The following is a 21512-nucleotide window of genomic DNA, read 5'->3' as shown; positions in this document are numbered from 1 at the left end:
TCACTCCTTTGCAGGCAACTATAATACCTTCCTTGCCCACCACCCACCCCCTTTGTAAAAACACTGAAGACGACGACTCCCTTGCTAAAAGGTAAATTCTTTCACAATAATACAGAAGGAAGAGACAGTTTTAAATCACTTTCTAAAGTGCACATTGTTATTGTTTTAAGAGGCAGGATTGCTAACTAGAAACGACACCCTGAGACTTCTACTTTAAGCCCTCACCCCAAAAGACAACACCAAGGCCAAGAACATCTACTACAACCTGGCAGTAGGCTCCACTTATGACTCTCCTGCAGATAATGAAATCATCACTCTTGGTGACTAGGGTCAAGAAAGATAAGCCTTAGCTGGTGCAGTAGCTCACGCCTGTAATCCCAGTGCTGAGGGAGGCCAAGGGATGAGGACCACTTGAGCCCAGGAGTTCGAGATCAGCCTGGGCAACACAGTGAGACCCTGTCCCTACAAAAAAAAACGTGTTTTAATTAGCCAGGCATGATAGTAAAACAGAAAGATAAGGCTCAAGACATCAATAAAAGGGTTTTTAGTATTATGCCAATACAGAAATTTAGATTTGAGTTGAAGCAGACACCACCAATGGCAAGAGAAGGCAAAAGCCCACACAGATGTAAAATTATTAGAGCCCAACAGGAGGCTGCCAGACAGGTCACCTCCTATTCCTTTCAGATTAAAACCAGACAGTGTCACTACAGCTCATGTTACCAGGAGGACTAACACAGTGCCACAGTAATTCACTTAGAGAAATCCTTTTTTTTTTTTTTTGAGACAAGAGTCTTGCTCCGTCACCCAGGCTGGAGTGCAGTGGCATGATCTCGGCTCACTGCAACCTCTGCCTTCTGGGTTCAGGTGATTCGCCTGCCTCAGCCTCCTGAGTAGCTGGGATTACAGGCGCACACCACTATGCCTGGCTAATTTTCTGTATTTTTAGTAGAGATGGGGTTTCACCATGTTGGTCAGGCTGGTCTCAAACTCCTGACCTCGTGATCTGCCCGCCTTGGCCTCCCAAAGTGCTGGGATTACAGGCGTGAGCCACTACCCAATAGACAAAGGCAGAAAAGTCACATTTCCTTCAGTATCCCAAGTCCTTCTGCTGTTAGAGAAAAGAAACCAATTCATATCATACAACATTTAGGTGCCCATTTTAGTATATTTAAAGAGTGAAAAGCTGAATAATTTTTACAAGTATAGGGAAAAAAACATGAGCTTGTTATTCTCCTGCTTCAAGTCTTTCACTAGAACAAACTGTTAAGCAAAGAGTAAACACACTCTTCCTAAGCCCCAACAGCTCCAGAACCATCATTAGTTAACAAAATACTTGATACAGTTTGGATGGGTATCCCCTGTAAATCTCATGTTGAAATGTGATCCCCAATGTTGGAGGTAGGGCCTAGCCGGGAGGTACTGGATCACTGGAATGGATCCCTCATGAATGGTTTAGCACCATCCCCTTGGTGATGAGTAGTTCTAGTTCTCACTCAGTTCACATGAGATCTGGTTGTTTCAAACAATCTAGGACCTTCTCTTTCCCTGTTGCTCACATGCCATGTGATACGCCTGCTTCCTCTTTCACCTCCCACCATGACTGTAAGCTTCCCGAGGCCCTCACCAGAAGCCAAGCAGATGTTGGTGCCATGCCTACACAGCCTACAGAACCACAAGCCAAAATAAACCTCATTTATTAATTACCCAGTCTCAGATATTCCTTTAGAGCAATGCAAAACAGCCTAACACACTACTTACAGTTCCCAACGTATCTGTTTCATGCTGTTTATTCAACACCTCTGCCTGAAATGAGCTCCACACCTTTCTTTGGTAATTATTACTTAAGAGTCGATTCAGCCCCTGTTTCCTCCAAGAAACCTTTCCTAAAAATCTAGATTGGATTTATGGATCACCTTTCTCTGAAGAGCACTCAATGAAGATATCAATCATAGCCCAACCTGTTATGTTAAAATCATCTGTTACTGAACCTTCTTCCCCAATTACATCAAAAGCTGGACAGGCTGGGTAGAATATGATGTTTTAAATAGGTTTGACAGTATATTTTTAGTTGCATAAGATATGTTAATTATTTTTAAAAATCAGAAGGTACACCAAAACAAAAGAAAAATTACTGGTTGGCCGGGCGCGGTGGCTCAAGCCTGTAATCCCAGCACTTTGGGAGGCCGAGACGGGTGGATCACGAGGTCAGGAGATCGAGACCATCCTGGCTAACACAGTGAAACCCCGTCTCTACTAAAAATACAAAAAAAAAACTTAGCCGGGCGAGGTGGCAGGCGCCTGTAGTCCCAGCTACTCGGGAGGCTGAGGCAGGAGAATGGCGTGAACCCGGGAGGCGGAGCTTGCAGTGAGCTGAGATCCGGCCACTGCACTACAGCCTGGGTGACAGAGCGAGACTCCGTCTCAAAAAAAAAAAAAAAGAAAAATTACTGGTAAACTCCCATCCTCCCTGATTGAGATCACATCTTAATTCATGTTGTACTCTTAACACCCTGCAGCATTATCGAACATAGAGTAGGTATTCAACGTGGTTTTTTCCCTTTCTGGCTAAAGTAGAATCTAAACTATTGAATAATAAAGTTTTATTTAATTATCCAAGAAAATCCTTATACTTTTCAAATTTAAATGTCATAAACAAATTCACCTTCTCCCCCACCCACATGCATCAAGAGTATCAGTTTAAATGGCTTCATAAGAAGTATACATTATTATTATTTTTTTTTTTTTTTTTTTTTTTGAGACAGAGTCTCGCTCTGTCGCCCGGGCTGGAGTGCAGTGGCCGGATCTCAGCTCACTGCAAGCTCCGCCTCCCAGGTTTACACCATTCTCCTGCCTCAGCCTCCCGAGTAGCTGGGACTATAGGCACCCGCCACTGCGCCCGGCTAGTTTTTTGTATTTTTTTAGTAGAGACGGGGTTTCACCATGTTAGCCAGGATGGTCTCGATCTCCTGACCTCGTGATACGCCCATCTCGGCCTCCCAAAGTGCTGGGATTACAGGCTTGAGTCAAAGTATACTTTAACAACTTATGTTTTGACAGTTATAAAAATACATTAATAAAACTAAGGAATATACTTTATCATGTAATTAAATGCTATATACTAATAAATTACATCAAGCCACATAAGTTATCTAATTTAGACACCTTACTGCCTGATGTATTTTCCCCTTTCAGTGGTTAGAAATTTGGACTTCCTCATCAAAACCGAGGAGCATTAGGAAGTCCAGTTTAACTTCCCTCTCATCATTCTTTTGTCAGAAATCTTGGGCAGTGTCAAAGTACATTAGCTTAAACAAGCAGAACTTAATGCATCTTCCCCCAACACATCTGGCAAGTATTTGAATAGTGTGTGCAAAATGCCTCAAATTCTTTTTTCCATTATGATCACAGGCAGTCAGATTGATTAACTGAGTAAATAATATTCATAATGATTAAGTACAGATGTATCCTGTTATAAATTTTTTTAAATTCAAGTCTTAGGCCAGACACCATGGCTCCCACCTGAAATCCTAGCAGTTTGGGAGGCTGAGGCTGGAGGATCACCTGAGTTCAGGAGTTCAAGACCAACCTGTCCAACATGGTAAAACCCCACTTCTACTAAAAATGCAAAAATTAGCCTGGTGCAGTGGCATGCACCTGTAATCCCAGCTTCTCGGGAGGCTGAGGCAGGAGAATCGCTTGAACCCAGGAGGTGGAAGTTGCAGTGAGCTGACATCATGCCACTGCACTCTACCCTGGCCAACAAAGCAAGACTCTGTCTCAAAAAAAAAAAAAAAAAAAATCAAGTCTTTTTTTAAAAACGTGCTCAAAACAAACGTAAGTAGCACAATAACAAACCACAAACCATAAGAGGAAAGGGTTTAGGGGCTGTCTGAATTCTATTTCCCAATGCCTATGTGAAGATTTTCTCAATTTTTACAGGAATATTTCTGTTCTTCCATAAACCAAAAGTCTTACAAATTGCCCATCTTCGCATGCAAAAGTTCATAAACATTAGCCCAGAAGCAAAATATTGCTTCTGAGTTGCAATATATTATGTAAGAAAAAATAATTAACATAATACAAACATAAAAGTTAGCCAATCCTATATCTCCCTCCTGTAGTATCTTCCAAGTTTATTATATAAATGAACAGTACTGTTATTAGATAATATTATCTAATGTCTCTGCAAACCTCATTCTCCCAAAAGAGTGGCATTAGAAATTCTGTATCAACAAAAGCTTTTTCTGTCTGTCTGTTCAATAGAAAATGACATCACAGGAAATCAAGACCCAGACAGGTCAGTAGGTTACTGGTCAGTAAATTAGCTGGTCCAGGCAAAGTTGGTGCCATTCTGGTACAGCAAATTTCTGTACTCCTCAGGGGCTGCTATTGGTTTTCTTACTCACATATTCCCTGGAGACTAAGTAGCACGCTTTTTGCCTACAAGCCTAAATTGTCAGGTACTGACATTCAGAACAGGGGAGCTGGAAAGAGGTACTGACCTTTAAGTCACATTCTGGTTAAATACAATAATAATTAATATCCTCTCACAAAGCGAAGGATCTTTTTAAATGATCCCCTTCTTAATTCCATTATGTTGCTATTACTATACAGGTATCTGATTTAAAAGGCTGTCTAGTTACTGACATTCATATGCATGAGAAATATATGCCTTAACAAATGAATCTTTTGGAGTCACAAAAGCTTACCCAGTAATGTCTACAATTAGATCATATTCTTCTTCAGCCATTCTCTCAAAATGTAAAGCCGGTTGTACTAGGTACATAAGTACCAGAGCCAGCCAGGCAGTCTAGTTATAGAGTTTTCCTATGACAAAAGGCATTTCCTCAAACTTCAGCTTTATTTATCTGCATGTGGGTTGCATTTAAAAAAGGAAATTTATTTCTCACATTCAATCATACATACTGCAAGTAAGCATCTGAACAATATAAGGTTTCCATAATCCAAACAAAAATAATCTTGTATTTAAATCTGATTCATACAGCCAGAGATCAGTTACTCAGAATGGATCAGAAACACTGGGCCTGTGCTAAAACACACACAATTTAAATAAAAGCCAGAAGAAAAGAAAAAAAAAAGCAAATCTCTTCAAGCAGCCAATAGTTTCTATACTGTACTATCACAAATAGACCAGCTAGGCAGGGCACGGTGGCTCACACCTGTAATCCCGGCACTTTAGGACACCGAGGCAGGCAGATCGCTTGAGCCCAGGTGTTTGAGACCAGCCTGGGAAACATGGTGAAACCCTGTCTCTACAAAAAAAAAAAATACAGAAATTAACCAGGCATAGTGGCTATACCAACAGCACCTATAGATGCCAACAAGCACCTATAGTCCCAGCTGCTCGGGAGGCTGAAATGGGAGATTGATTGCGCCCGGGAGGTCAAGGCTGTAGTGCGCTGTGATCGTACCACTGCTCTCCAGGCTACAGAGCAAGACCCTGTCTTAATTTTTTAAAAATAACAAATAGACTAGCTAGCTGTGTATGACTTTAAATTTATCCTAACAGGGTAAATATAAACCCTTGTATCCTGAAGTAGATGTCATCCAAGGTCATGTTTTCATAATCCAGGTAATCTAAAGTAGTAGTTCTCAAGCTGTGGTGCCAAGATCAACCACAGCATCTGAAACTTGTTAGAAGAAACACAGATTCTCAGGCCCCATGCTGAATCTTCTCAATCAGGCACTTGAGGTTGTGGCCCAGCAATCTGTTTTAATAAACCCTCCAGATAACTCTAATGAACCATTAAAATTTAAGAGCCATGGACCTAAAGAGAATCTTGGCCTGGGAAGGGAGCTACAGATGGGAACTACCTGGGCTCATTAGCTTTTTTTTTTTCCCCAAAAAAATCTTAAAGGAATGATATTCTGACTGGCATTAGTAATGGCAGTCCTAAATAACTGGATGTTCTAATATTGCAAGTATACAGCATCTTTTAATTTATAGTAAATTCTTGTATATTAATTTTAAATTATGAACTCTAGTTAATAAAATTAATAAGTATTCTATTAAAGTCCACTTATGCTCTTAGTTCTATGTTTAGGACCTAAGGGTCACTACAACTGAAGTCCAGTAAAAGGTTCATAATATCAGTAACAGCAGACAGAGTGCAAAAGTGAAGAGAAGATGACAGGCAGAAAAGAGAGTCAATGGGAAAAAATCAAGACCAAAAACCAAAATTGTAGGAGGATATTCTCATCCTTACATGTAACTCTGACTCATTTATACAGTCAACAAAAATGACTCATTTTGGGTGCTTATGTTCCTTTCTCCCCAACGTCAAGCATTATAATTTTATAATTAAAAGCTTATATGGTGGCAGGCTGTAGAGATAAATAAGTTAAAAGAGCAGATTACACTATAATCCTAAAAAACTAGAGACAATATTTAGACTGGATATTTTTGCATTTTTAAGCTTTCTGACTTTTAAAATTCAAGAGAAAAATAATAGGAAAGTATGTATCCAGCCAAACTATACTCCACAATAAAACAGCAATGCATACCCACAGTTATGTGCCAATATTATACAGCTCTGAAACTGGCAACAACTGACTCATTCTGGAAAGACTGATGGAAATTACATTTTTCTAGGAAGATACAAAGTCTTTCTAAAACTTCATTTCTATATTTGATTTTCCTTGCTCCTTGCTTCAGAACCCCAAAGCTTACTAAGGGAGCTTATCATTAAAAGCTATAAACAGGCCTGGTGCAGTGGCTCATGCCTGTAACCCCAGCACTTTGGGAGGCTAAGGCGGGCAGATCATGAGGTCAGGAGTTCAAGACCAGCCTGGCCAACATGGTGAAACCCAGTCTACTACAAATACAAAAATTAGCTGGCCGTGGTGGTGCAGGCCTGTAATCCTAGCTACTCTGTAGGCTGAGGCAGGAGTACTGCTTGAACTCAGGAAGCAGAGCTTGCGGTGAGCAGAGATCACGCCACTGCACTCCAGGCTGGGCGACAAAGCGAGACTCCATCTCCGACAACAACAACAACAAAAAGCTAAATAATTACTTTTAATATATACAGCTCTACAATTTCAGTTATCCAAATATTAATTCTGCTTTTAAAGAGGGTGCTTTCCCAACCCTTACACAGGACTGTAAGTGGACATTTGCAATGTGGATGGTTGTAGAAATTTTAAATAGGTAAAAAGCCTAAGTATACTTAGGTCAAAAGTGCAAAGTAACAGTACATGGCAGCCAATTTATATACATCAGGAAGAGAGAGTGAACGAGTATGACATGTATATATCACAAAATATTTTTATACCATTTTAAATCAATAATGTATTTCATATTTTGTCAAAATGGCTTGTACAAGAAAAATATCATCAATAAGAAATATCACAAGAAAACTCTGAGCTAAAACAAAATAAGATTTATGTACCTGAACCAGAGAAATGATATATGTGTGAATAATTTGCAAGGGGGCTCATGCCTGTAATCCCAGCACTCTGGGAGGCCAAGGCAGGTGGATCACAAGGTCAGGAGTTCTGACCAGCCTGGTCAATATGGTAAAACCCCATCTCTACTAAAAATGCAAAAATTAGCTGGACGTGGTGGCAAGTGCCTGTAGTCCCAGCTACTTGGGATGCTAAGGCAGGAGAATCGGTTGAACCCAGGAGGTGGAGGTTGCAGTGAGCCGAGATTGTACCACTGCACTCCAACCTGGGTGACAGAGCGAGACTCCATCTCAAAAAAAAAAAAAAAAAAAAAAAAAATTCATTTACATTACACTGTCTAGACTTTAGGTACACTCTTACCACCACAATGACTTTCTTAAATTCGTTGGTTGAGAGAAAAGATTAGAGTTTTCCTGCCTAATTTATTAACATGTTGGTTGATCCAAGAGATATTAGAGACGTAGGCATGGCATTTGGTGGAATAGTACAAAACAGAGAACCAACACCCTGAGACCGAAGTCCCACCTCCATTTTATTAAGTTTCTAGAATCAAAAACAAAATGCTAATCCTTATTGTGCTTCAAGATCTTTATTCATAAAAGTGGGACAATATTATTGTCCATGCCTATGTTACAAGAGTGCTAAAAGGATGAAAATGAGTAACAAATGGTCAGCATGCAAAAGCTTGGATATTTATGCCAGAAAATAAGGAGATCGTTAACTCCCAGGTTAATCTATGATCACTGAAATTAAACACCTTTCTTCATTTGGTTATAAGTAAATAATAAACTAATACATATATGCTTTTTTTCCTGTAGCTTGGTCATGTATTAACCTTTAAAAAAAAAAAACAATAAATGAAGATGTATATTGTAACCCCTAGAGAAACCACCAAAAAACAGATTATGTGTCAGTAGGATACTTAAATTGCTACACTAAAAAAAAAATTGTTTAATACAAAGGAAAGCAGTATAGGAAGAACAGTAACAAAGAGACGAAACATAGAAAATACATAGCAAGGCTGGGCGTGGTGGCTCATGCCTTAGTCCCAGCACTTAGGGAGGCCAAGGCGGGTAGATCACCTGAGGTCAGGAGTCCGGGACCAGACTGGTCAACATGGTGAAACCCCGTCTCTACTAAAAATGCAAAAATTAATTGGGCGTGGTGGTGCATGCCTGTAATCCCAGCTACTCGGGAGGCTGAGGTGGGAGAGTTGCTTGAACCCAGGAGGCAGAGGCTGCAGTGAGCCAAGATCATTCTACTGCAATCCAGTCTGGGCAACAGAGGAGACCCTGTCTCAAAAAAAAAAAAAAAAAAAAAAACCACATAGCAAAATGGCAGAAAAATCTAGCCATATTGGTAATTACATTAAACTTTTGATCAAAGGGCAAAGATTTTTCAGTCTGGATTCAAAAGAATAAGCAAGATATGACTACTAAAAGTTACACTTTAAATTCAAAGATTCAAATAAGCTGAAAGTTTTACTTACAGAAAAATTTATAACCCAAACAATAAGCATAAGAGAACTAGAGTGACTATATATTAATATCAGGCAAAATAGACTTTAAAACAAAGAATGTTTCTAAACACAAAGAAATACACTGATACAGAAAAAGGAGCAATACAGCAGGGAAAAAAAAAAAAAAAAAACCCCAACACTTGTAAGTGTTACATATTGAACAGCACAGCCACAAGATAAAAAAACAAAAGTTTACACAAATGAAAGGACAAAAAGACAATTCAACAATTATAGTTAGAGATTTCAAGCTCCCCAAAAAATAACTCATAAAACATGTTGGTTAAAAAAAAATCCGTAAAGATATATAAGATTTGAGTAAACTATCAATCAACTTGACCAAATTGATTTCTATAGAACACTTCACCCAGAAAACAGCAAAATACACAAGATCTTCAAATGCACAGGGAACATTCTTCAGAACAGACTGTATGTGAAAAATGTGGGGGCCCAGAGGGATGGGAATCAACTAATTTGAAAGAATTCTAATCATATAAAGTATGTTCTCTAAACACAATGAAATTAAATTAGAAATCGATGACAGAAAGATAAATGAAAAATCCCCTACACAACCCATAGATCAAAGAGGAAGATGCAAGGGAAATTAGAAAGTATTGTTAGTCCTTGCACAACACAGGTTTGAACTGTGCAGGTCCACTTACATACAGATTTTCTTCAATAACAGCTACGCTGAGCATGCCTGCCTTTCCTGCCTCCCTTCTACCTCTGTCACACCTGAGACAGCAAGACCAACCTCTCCTCTTCCTCCTCCTCCTCAGCCTACTCAGTGAAGAAAATGAGGATGAAGACCTTTAGGATGATCCATTTCCACATACTGGCAGATAAATATTTTGTCTTCATTATGGTTCTCTCATTTTCTTTTCTCTACCACACTTCATTGTAAGAAGACAGTATATAATAAATATGACATACAAAATATGCATTAATGGACTGTTTACATTATTAAGGCTTCCAGTCGACAGTAGGCTATTTGTAGTTAAGTTATGGGGGAGTCAAAAGTTATATGTGAATTTTTGACTGCACAGGGGGTCAGCGCCCCAGTCCCTGCATTGTTTAAGGATCAACTATATTTTCAGTTAAATAAAGATCCAATATATAAAAATTTGTGACACAGCTAATAACCTAAGCATCTACTTTATGAAACTAGAAAAAAGAAAAGAAAACTAAAAGCAGGAAGGAGAAAGTAAATAAAAATCAAAGCAAAAATAAATGAAACTGAACACAAAAAAATAGATAAAAATCAATAACATCAAAAGAAACCCTTGAAACTAATCAAAAGGTTAATAAAATTGGTAAGTTTCTAGCCAGATCAGTCAAGAAAAAAAGACATAAGACACAAATTATCAATAGTAAGAATGTAAGAGGGGCTATCTCTGCAGTTCCTACAAACAATACAAAGATAGTATAATGACACGACAAACAACTTGATGCCAATAAATTTGACAACTTACATGAAATGGACAAATCCCTTAAAAGACAAACAACCAAAGCTCATAGAGAAAACACAGATAACCTGAATAGTTCTATATCTATTTAAAAACTTGAAATCATATTTAAAACCTTCCCACAAAGATTATTCGAGCCTGAAGGCATGTACCTTAGTCCCAGCTAAGAAGGAGCCTCAGGCTGGAGGATCACTTGAGCTCAGGAGTTCAAGGCTACCATAAGCTATGACTGGGCCACTGCACTCCAGCCTGGACAACAGAACAAGACCCCATCTCTAATTAATTAAATAAATGAATGAATGAATATAAATTTTTTTTTAAAATTTTAAAAATAGGCTGGGAGTGGTGGTTCATGCCTGTAGTCCCAGCACTTTGGGAGGCCAAGGTGGGTAGATCAGTTGAGACCAGGAGTTCGAGACCAGCCTGGGCAACATGGTGAAACCCTGTCTCTACAAAAAATACTACAACAACAACAAAAATTAGCTAGGCGTGGTGGCGCACACCTGTAGTCTCAGCTACTCGGGAAGCTAAGATAGGAAGATCACTTGAGCCAGGAGGTCAAGGTTTCAGTGAGCCAAGATCACACCACTGCACTCCAGCCTAGGTGACAAAGTGAGACCCTGTCTCAGTTTAAAAAAATAAAATTAAACTTAAAACCTTCCCACAAATAAACTTCTAGGCCCAAATGGCTTCACTGATGAATTTGACTAACATTTAATACCAAACTTTTGACACCAAAGCTAGACAAAAACTTTACAAGAAAACTACAGACCAATAACTCATGAACATAGATATAAAAATCCTTAACAAAATATTAGCAAATCAAAACCAATTAATATAAAAAGTATAATACTCCATGACCAAGTTATACCCCAGGGATAAAAAGTTGCTTTGATATTCAAAAACTAACACAATATATTACATTAGAGAATAAAGAGGTAAAACAATATAGCCATCTTAACAAACAGAAAAAGCATGTCACAAAATCCAATACCCATTCATGATAAAAATCTAACAAAAAGCATCTACAAAAAAAAATAATAAAACACACAAGTAACATATTTGTGAAAGGCCAAGTGCTTCTTTCCTAAGGTCAGGAAGAAGACAAGCAATCTGCTCTCACCCCTTCTTTCAACCTTGTATTGGAGGTCTTAGCCAGTGTAATAAGGGAAGGAAAAGAAATCAAAGGCAATATAGAAGAGAAAAGAAGTACAGCTCTCTTTATTCACACACAACATGAATGGGAAAGCAAAAAACCTTCAGGAATCTATAAAATTACTCCAAGTAATAAATTAAATTAGCAAGATTGCAGGATACACGATTAATATAAAAACCAACTGTACTTCTACATGCTCAAAACAATTGGAAATTGATTTTAAAAAAAACTCCCAATGGCATTAAATTAGTAATATACTTAACAAAACGTATGCAAGTCCCAGACCCTAAAAACTAAAAAATACTGGCATGAGAAACTAAAGAAAACCTAAGTTAATGGAGAGATACATATTCATGGATTGGAAGCCCCAATATTAAGATGGCAATTCTTCAAAAATTGATCTATATATTTGAAGCAATCTCAATAAAAATTCTGCCCTTTCAAAGAAAACACAGAGAACTTACAATAGACAAAGCAAGCTTTAAAAAGAAGGACAAAGTTAAAACCTTCCCAATACACCTCATTTTAAAACCTATTACAAAGTTGCAGTATGGTATTCACATGAGAGGCATACAGAGCAATGAAGTAGATTAAGTGTCCAGAAATAGATGCACATGTATATGGTCGATTCATTTTCAACAAAAGTGCCAACGTAATTCAATGTGAAAATGGGTTTTTTTGGTCAATAATGTTGGAACAACCAGATATTCAATGGAGAAAAAGTAGATATTGACCCTTTTTGTCACATTATACACAAAAAAATAATTCAAATGGATCACAATAATAAACAAAAAACTTACTGGAACATTGAGGCAAGTAAAGATTTCTTAGGACACAGAAAGCACAAACCATAAAAGAAAAAAAATGATAAATTAGATTCCATCAAATTTAAGACTTCTAAGCTTCAAAAACCACCATTAAGAAAATAAAGCAGCTGGCCGGGCGCGGTGGCTCATGCCTGTAATCCCAGCACTTTTGGAGGCCAGGCGGGCAGATCACGAGGTCAGGAGATCGAGACCATCCTGGCTAACACGGTGAAACCCCGTCTCTATTAAAAAAAAAATACAAAAAAATTAGCCAGGCGTGGCGACGGGCACCTGCAGTACCAGCTACTCGGGAGGCTGAAGCAGGAGAATGGCATGAACCTGGGAGGCGGAGCTTGCAGTGAGCCGAGATCACGCCACTACACTCCAGCCTGGGGGACACAGCAAGACTCTATCTCAAAAAACAAAACAAAACAAAAACAAAAACAAAAATAAAGAAAAGAAAGCCTGCCGGGCGCGGTGGCTCACGCCTGTAATCCCAGCACTTTGGGAGGCCGAGGCGGGCGGATCACAAGGTCAGGAGATCGAGACCACGGTGAAACCCCGTCTCTACTAAAAATACAAAAAATTAGCCGGGCGCGGTGGCGGGCGCCTGTAGTCCCAGCTACTCAGGAGGCTGAGGCAGGAGAATGGCGTGAACCCAGGAGGCGGAGCTTGCAGTGAGCCGAGATCGCGCCACTGCACTCCAGCCTGGGTGACAGAGCGAGACTCCGTCTCAAAAAAAAAAAAAAAAAAGAAAAGAAAGCCATAAAAAAGAATGAGTTCATGTCTTTTCCAGGGACAAGCATGAAGCTGGAAACCATCATTCTCAGCAAACTAACACGGGAATAGAAAACCAAACGCCACATGTTCTCATTCATAAGCGGGAGTTGTACAATGAGAACACATGGACAGAGGGAGGGGAACATTACATGCCGGGGCCTGTCAGGGGGTGCGGGGTTAGGTCGGGGGAGAGCATTAGGACAAACACCTAATGCATGTGTGGCTTAAAAACTAGATGAACGGGTTGATAGGTGCAGCAAACCACCATGGCACATATATACCTATGTAACAAACTTGCACGTTCTGCACCTGTATCCTAGAACTTAAAGTAAGATAAAAAAGAAAAAGAAAAAGTTGGGCCAGGAGCAGTGGCTGACGCGTGTAATCCTAGCACTTTGGGAGGGTGAGGTGAGATCACTTGAGGTCAGGAGTTCAAGACCAGCCTGGCCAACATGGTGAAACTCATCTCTACTAAAAATACAAAAAGTAGCTGGGCGTGGTGGCACACACCTGTAATCTCAGCTACTCAAGAGGCTGAGGCATGAGGTTGCAGTGAGTCAAGATTGTGCCATTGTACTCCAGCCTAGGTAACAGAGTGAGACTCCATCTCAAAAAAAAAAAAAAAAAAGAAAGAAAGAAAAGAAAAAGTTGATTAGGCATGGTGGCTCATGCTTATAATCCCAGCACTTTGTCTTTGGAAGGCCGAGGCAAGAGGGTCGCTTGAGCACAGGAGTTCAAAAACAGCCTGGACAACAAACAAAGCAAGACCCTGTCCCTCAAACAAACGAACAAACAAATAAATAAATAAATAAGAAAATAAATAGCAAGCCACAGATTGAGAGAAAATATTTTCAAAACATATATCTAACAAAGGACTTCTTTTCAGAATATATAAAGAACTCTTACAACTCAGGCAAGCAACTCATTTTTTTTTTTTTTAATGGGTAAAAGAGTTAACATTTCAAAAATGACAATAGCTGAATGGACAAACACACAAAAAGATGTTCAGCAACACTGGTCATTAAGGAAATACAAATTAAAACCACACTGAGATACCGTAACAAAAACCTCTAGAATGGCTAAATTAACAAAACTGGCCATTAACAAATAATGGCAAGGATGTGAAGTTAACTGGGATTCTCATGCATTGCTGGAGAGAATGCAAAATGGTACAACCACTGTGTAAAAGACTGGCAGTTTCTTAGAACGGTAACTACACACATGCTGTATAGTCCAGCACTTCTACTCCTAGATATTTGTTCAAGAAAAATAAAAGTATATATTACTGTACTGGTACACAATGTTCAGAACATCTTTTTTGTTTTTTGCTTTTTTTTGTTTTTTGAGAAAGAGTCTTCTTGTTCTGTCGCCCAGGCTGGCACAATCTAGGCTAACTGCAACGTCCACCTCACAGGTTCAAGTGATTCTTGTGCCTCAGCCTCTCAGCCTCCCGAGTAGCTGGGATTACACCTGGCTAATTTCTGTATTTTTAGTAGAGACAGGGTTTCACCATGTTGGCCAGGCTGGTCTTGAAATCCTGACCTCAAGTGATCCACCCGGCCTTGGCCTCCCAAAGTGCTGGCATTACAGGCGTGAGCCACCACACCTGGCCAAAACAGCTTTATTTTTAAAAGCCAAAACTTGGAGGCAACCCAAATGTCCATCAATATTTGTATGAATGGATAAGTAAACTGTGTTATATCCATACAATCGAATATACCTCAGGGGGAGAAAAAGGAACAAAGTGGATGAATTGCAAAACTAACATGTTAAGTGAAAGAAGGCAGACACAACAAAGTACTCACTGTATGATTCCTTTTATATAATATTCTAGAAAACACAAAACTATAGGGGCAGAAACTTGACCCTGGGTTTGCAGATGGGAGTGTGAATTGACTGTAAACACTCAGGGACAAGCTTTTCAAATATCTGAAAACTTGACTGTACCGGTAAATAACTTTACAAATACAATTTATTCGGTTTATTCAATTGTACACTTAAAATGGCCAAATTTTATGTTATGTGAATTATACCTCAAAAAAGCTATTTAAAAGAGTAGTTCAACTAGTATCTATTCTATTTTTTCTTTTGTGATTTAAATCCTATAAGTGTTTTTTTGTGTGTGGGGGGTGGTTTTTTATTGTTGTTGTTGTTGTTGTTGTTTTTTGAGATGGAGTCTCACCCTGTCACACAGGCTGGAGTGTAGTGGCGCAATCTCTGCTCACTGCAACCTCTGCCTCCCGGCTTCAAGCGATTCTCCTGCCTCAGCCCTAAAGCTAGATCTGTGAAGGCACAGATTTTTTTTTTTTTCTTGAGACGGATTCTTGCTCTGTTGCCCAGGATGGAGTGCAGTGGCACTATCTTGGCTCACTGCAACTTCCTCTCCCGGGTTCAAGCGATTCTCCTGCCTCAGCCTCCCGAGTAGCTGGGATTACAGGCATGCAGCCACCATGCCTGTCTACTTTTTGTATTTTTAGTAGAGACGGGGTTTCACCATGTTGGCCAGACTGGTCTTGAACTCTTGATGTCAAGTGATCTGCCCACCTCTGCCTCCCAAAGTGCTGGGATTGCAGGCATGAGCCACCATGCCAGCCGTAATCCTATAGCCGGTTTTATCATTGCATTCATAAATAGGTATGGCATTTTTTAAAGGCTATATGGTTAAGCTATAGATGGAAGAAGAAATCATGATAATTTTATTCTATTAAATCAGGGTGTCCAATCTTTTGGCTTCCCTGCAGCATACTGGAAGAAGAACCGTCTTCGGCCAAGCATAAAATGCACTAACAATAGCTGATGATAAACAAACAAACAAAAATCATAATGTTTTAAGAAAGTTTATGAATTTGTGTCTCCATCTCAAAGCCATCCTGGGTCACATGTGGGCCACAGGTCAGATAAGCTTGTATCAGATTTTGTTTTACATGGTATGTTTTTACCCAGCCATTTGTTCTTCTTTATAATTTGTTCTAAATTTCAGTCTCATTTTCAATAGGCTTCCTCTCCTCCACCCAAGGCATTTGTTCATCCCCTTTGTTCCTACTCCTCCACTGAACACTCTAGAATTCTGGCTCTACTTTTAAATTCTTCTATCTTTCTCTGTGTCTCCAAACTGTTCCCTGAAGGCTCTCTGTACCTTCTAGTCATTCAATCAAAGAAGCTTTCCCTAGGATACTGCTCGCCCCTGCAGGGAATGAGATCTCCATAGCCCATATACCTTACAAGTCCAGTATTGATGTTGGTGTTTTCTTCATTCATCAAAGTCATTTCTGGACCATGCTTCCTCTACCCCTCTTACAAAAATGCTTGTTCACCTGAGCTCAAATCAACAATATCACCTTCTACCAACTATTTCTCAACTGTCTATCTCTTCAGTCACTTTTCCCTCCTTCATTAAGACTTTACACCCCTATCAGTCCTCCTCAACACCTCAAAGCTTGCCATTTAACAGCTTGATCTTTCTCTTCTTTGACCTCATTATCATCAAGCAAGTTCTCTTCCATTCTCATCATTTGTTTAATGTAAATCTTCCCTGTCAGACTAAGGTCCATGAAGATGGGGACCATAGATGTCTGGTTCACTGCTAACCCCCAAGCAAATAGCATAGTATATACTCTAGTTAAAAAAGATTTTTTTTTCATCCCCACTAAATACAAAAAATTGAAGCTACTGGCTGGGCACCATGGCTCATGCCTGTAATTTCTGTACTTTGGAAGCCCAAGGCAGGCAGATCACCTAAGGTCAGGAGTTTGAGACCAGCCTGGAAAACATGGTAAAACCCCATCTCTACTAAAAATACAAAAATTAGCAGGGCATGGTGGCGCGTGCCTGTAGTCCCAGCCACTCAGGAGGCTGAGGCAGGACAATCACTTGAACCCGGGAGGCGGAGGCTGCAGTGAGCCGAGATGGTGCCACTACACTCCATCTTGGGTGACAGAGCAAGACTCCGTCTCAAAAAAAAAAAAAAAAAAAAAAAAAAAAAAAAAATTGAAGCTACTAGCAGGCCCACGTTGCTTACAAGAAAAACAACAAAGACAATGAACTATCTGGAAATCGTATCTAAAAAAAATCAAACAAACAAAGGATGTTTTACCCAAGAAAGTATTAGTACTTTGAACAATTAAAGGAAATTAAACTTAATATATAAAAAGGCTGACAATTTTGAAACTTGAGATGAGGAATTGGCTCTGCTACTAATTAGTGGCTTTACTTAGTGTTCTCAGTCCTCTATTTTTACCTCATCTATAAATTTAAAAAGTTGGATCTTCTGAGTTCTAAACATTCTATTTCATTCATGTCGAATGGTGCCCCAGCATGCAAAAGGAGCCCAATAAGGATGTTATAAGATGGCAACCTGATGAGCCAGACCTGTCACAATCTGAACCAAGTTACCTTATTAAAAAAAAAAAATCTAAAAAATAATAATAATCTAAGAATACTAAGATCTAGCAGAGCTTCATAAATAATGGTGGGACTAGATCAGGGTTCAGCAAACTATGAACCCTGGGGCAGTATGTTTTTGTAAAGTTTATTGGAAGATAGCCACATTATTCATTTAAGTATTATCTATGGCTGCTTTCTTGCTATTAACAGCAGAGTTCCATAGTTGTGAAAGAGACTACATGGCCCACAGAGCCTAAAATATTTACTATTGGCTGGGTGTGGTGGCTCATGCCTGCAACCCCAGCACTTTGGGAGGCCAAGGTGGAAGGACCACTTGAGCCCAGGAGTTTGACACTAGCCTGGGCAACATAGTGAGACCTAGTCTCTACAAAATAATAATATAAAAATGTTTTAAAAAAAAATTATATATATATATATATATTTGCTATCTGGCATCTTAAGAAAAAGTTTGCTGACCCTAAACGATCTATAAGGTTCATTTAACATTCTTATATGCTGGCGATGAAAAAAAGAACTGCAGTAAAACACTCTTAAATGGAAGACAGCAATAAAAAAGGAATAAGGCATGAGGAGAGAGAACAATTCAAACAAGATCAAAATTCACCTCCCAGTGATAACACTAACTTCTCTTTTTAAGCCAGTGCATGGCTTATCTTCCAGTCACTGAAACCTTCTATTCCAAGAATATACAAGATTAAACAAGCATTAGCGATTTAACACTCACCTGCCTTCCTTAACTTTTTCTGCATTCCCTCGACATATGTAGTTTTCAATGTAACCATCGCTGCAGTTGATTTTTGACCAATCTGGATCACAAACATCCAAGAAGTGAGGCCGCAGTCTGCCTATTGAATACTTGGCAATGTCAGTCAGGGACTGACTAGCAGCTGCACCAAATAAAAAGGTTCCAATGGCTTTGTAAATAGTGGCTATGTAGTTATTCCTGATAAAGGAATTTGAGTGCAAAAGGTTACAGTAAACAGACAGGGTTTCTCCAAGAATCATCTGAAAAAGAAACAGAAAAATAACATGTTAAAGTAGCAAGCAGGCACTTTAAACAAAACAAAACATAGTGGGGAAGAAGGAAATGGTAAATCACAAAAAGATCTTTGTTTTAAAAACTGTCCCAGCCCCTTTTTTCTTTACAATGGAGTCAACTTCAGATATCCAATTCTAAACCACAAAAAAGGTGTCTTATCAATGGTGAACATTACTCACAAAGCCATGGCTGGGCCAAAAACATATCATTGCTTACCTAAAATAACAAGATCGTATTTTTTTTCTTGTATTCAAATAAACAGAGTTTTAAAAAGTACAAAGAGATATATCCTGGAGGACAAAAACTATGGCTTGTCCAAAAAACAAACTTCCGGCTGGGCGTGGTGGCTCATGCCTGTAATCCCAGCACTTTGGGAGCCCAAGGCGGGTGGATCACCCGAAGTCAGGAGTTCGAGACCAGCCTGGCCAACATGGTAAACCCTGTCTCTACAAAAATTACAAAAAAACAACCAGGCATCGAAGAAGGTGCCTGTAATCCCAGCTACTTGGGAGGCTAAGGCAAGAGAATCGCTTGAACCTGGGAGGCGGAGGTTGCAGCGAGCCGAGATTGTGCCATTGCACTCCAGCTTGGGCAACAAGAGCAAGACTCCATCTCGATAAATACATACATACATACTTCCCCAATCAGAAACTCCTGTGTATAAGTACTTTTACCTGACAGAGTCTTCATTTTTCTCAAATATTCCTTTGAATCAAAGACATCCATCATATTAAAAAGGGTAAAATCATTTCAGGGAGGATTGCTAGAGGATACAGAGGGCAGGGATTTAGCTAACAGGATATACCAGTCCTGCCTTCCAGGTGACCTCTGCTGGAGGCCCAAGGGGTGGGATGGGACTCTTAGTCACTAATTTAAAAGTATAAAAAGGTTTCTGATGCTTTACAAGTTAACAAACCAGTATCCTGAGAATTCAAAGAATACTGAATGGCAACATTATAAATAGTAACATTTGCTATTAAAAAAGACAGTAAGACTCTAGATACCTGAGACCAAAATAAACAGCTAAGGCCAGGCACTGTGGCTCAACTCCTGTAATCCCAGCACTTTGGGAGGCAGAGGCAGGTGAATCATTTGAGGTCAGGAGTTCGAGACCAGCCTGGCCAATATGGTGAAACCCCGTATCTACTAAAAATACCAAAAATTAGCCAGGAGTGGTGGCAGGCGCCTATAATCCCCAGCTACTTGGCAGACTGAGGCGGAAGAATCGCTTGAACCTGGGAGGTGGAGGCTGCAGTGAGCCAAGATGGCGCCACTGCACTCCAGCCTCGGCGCGACACAGCAAGACTCCATCTCAAAAAAATAATAATTAAAAACAACAACAACAACAACAAAAACCACTTAAACACAGAATAGTCTGAACAGTGGGTTTGCTAATCTGTGTGGAGAGAATATAAGTAGCAAAGCTTGACTTGAAATACATTACTAGTTTCTCTACTTCACCTTAAATTTGTATAAACAATTTTATAAAGCATTCAAACATTTCCATTTAATGAGGATCAACTGTCTTCAGGGTAAGTCTTACCATAAGTAAAATAAACGGTTGCTTCCTGAAAGGGATTTCAAGAATCTGATACCTAAAATCCTTTCCTTATTCTGGCTCAATGACTCCTAGAGTTCCATAATTAGAATGTTATAACTTTGACAATGAGACTCTGAACTCTACAAGGTAAGGAGGATTTCTTAATTGCTGAACAGAAACCTCCTATCACCAGAGTGACCTAAACAAAGTAAGTGGTCAATAAATTTTAGTGGAAGGTGCTGCCTTGGGTAAACAGCAAATGCCCTTAGTTTACACGTTAAGCCCCATAAAAATACAGTTCTAATTATAGTCCTTAATGTGAATGAATTAATCAGATTCTTTTCTGAGAACAGGTCACAGGAGAGGTTCCAGGAATGCCATTCCTTTACAATTTTGCTTAGGGTTATCCCTGACTGCCAACAGAAGAGCCCTTTCCATTTCAGTATACATTGCCTCCTTACGCCAGGAAGGGGTCCCAGTATTTCCTCACAGATTAGTAGCCAGAAAGAACTTATCTAACATTTCATTTTGGAATTAATCTTTGATTCTTGAAAACATATCAAGTATATTAATCAACCACAGTTTTAGCAGTTGAAACTTCCACATCTCAGGTATCAGCTGTTCTTCCACATCTCAGCTATCAGCTGGCACTCGACTATTTTCCAAAAGCAGGTAGTATGTTTTGTGAGTCTTCCTAGTCATAATCATCATAGTTTATGGCCACCCAAATCCTGGCTCTTGCCAGTGATGACAGAAAATGAGTTTGCTAGGAATATTCAGAATACTGGGCACAGATTAAAAGCTGATCTTCAGAAGCAGTGTAAGCTGAAACTTAGCCATTAATACTGGGAATGCAGGGAAGTCTCTAACGCCAGCAAATGCTAGGTTAACTTACATCACTGAGAGAAGCAGACAATAGAGGAGTTCTAAATTAATTCTTCTGAATTAAATGCAGAGATGTGTCTGCCCATTTGATCCACACAAGATAGCCATATTGTTTTGTTTCATTTCAATTCCTTATCCTGACCTTTGAGCCATTTATGCCAATTCTTAACCTTTCATGAAGTCAACAGCTAAGCCAAGTGTGGCCTAATCCTAAAACTGAGATTATTTATAATGTATTATTTACTCAGATTCTAGGATATGATAAATTATCAAAGAAATAAAAATGATGTTTGGAGGAGTAAAACAATACTTATGAAGTTCAAAGCTAATAATTATCTAAATCAGAGTGATTCAACCTTTTTAAACCTGTCTCCCATAGTATTCTCTTACCATCCCCTTTAAATCTCCATCAACCAAGATAGTTTTATGTTTCTACACTGTCCCTATGATTTTGTGTCTTTCATTCAGGGCCCATCTTCCCAAAAGAACAGT

At 39.3% G+C, this 21512-nt stretch overlaps 1 protein-coding gene across 2 annotated transcripts in view; it reads right to left on the bottom strand.

Moving 5' to 3' along the window:
* The window catches only part of PLPP1 (phospholipid phosphatase 1), a 122876-nt gene that overhangs the window by 21382 nt on the left and 79982 nt on the right, over window positions 1–21512 (bottom strand). For both annotated transcript variants that reach the window (XM_050794688.1, XM_050794689.1), the window contains one exon: window positions 18281–18561. In XM_050794688.1, the coding sequence (XP_050650645.1) occupies window positions 18281–18561 (281 nt within the window). The remainder of the gene's footprint in view (window positions 1–18280; window positions 18562–21512) is intronic.

The sequence above is a fragment of the Macaca thibetana genome, chromosome 6 (assembly GCF_024542745.1).
Source record: "Macaca thibetana thibetana isolate TM-01 chromosome 6, ASM2454274v1, whole genome shotgun sequence".
Lineage (NCBI taxonomy): Eukaryota > Metazoa > Chordata > Mammalia > Primates > Cercopithecidae > Macaca > Macaca thibetana.
The sequence above is the reverse complement of the archived record's forward strand: the minus strand, read 5'-3'. Positions and strand labels throughout refer to the sequence as shown.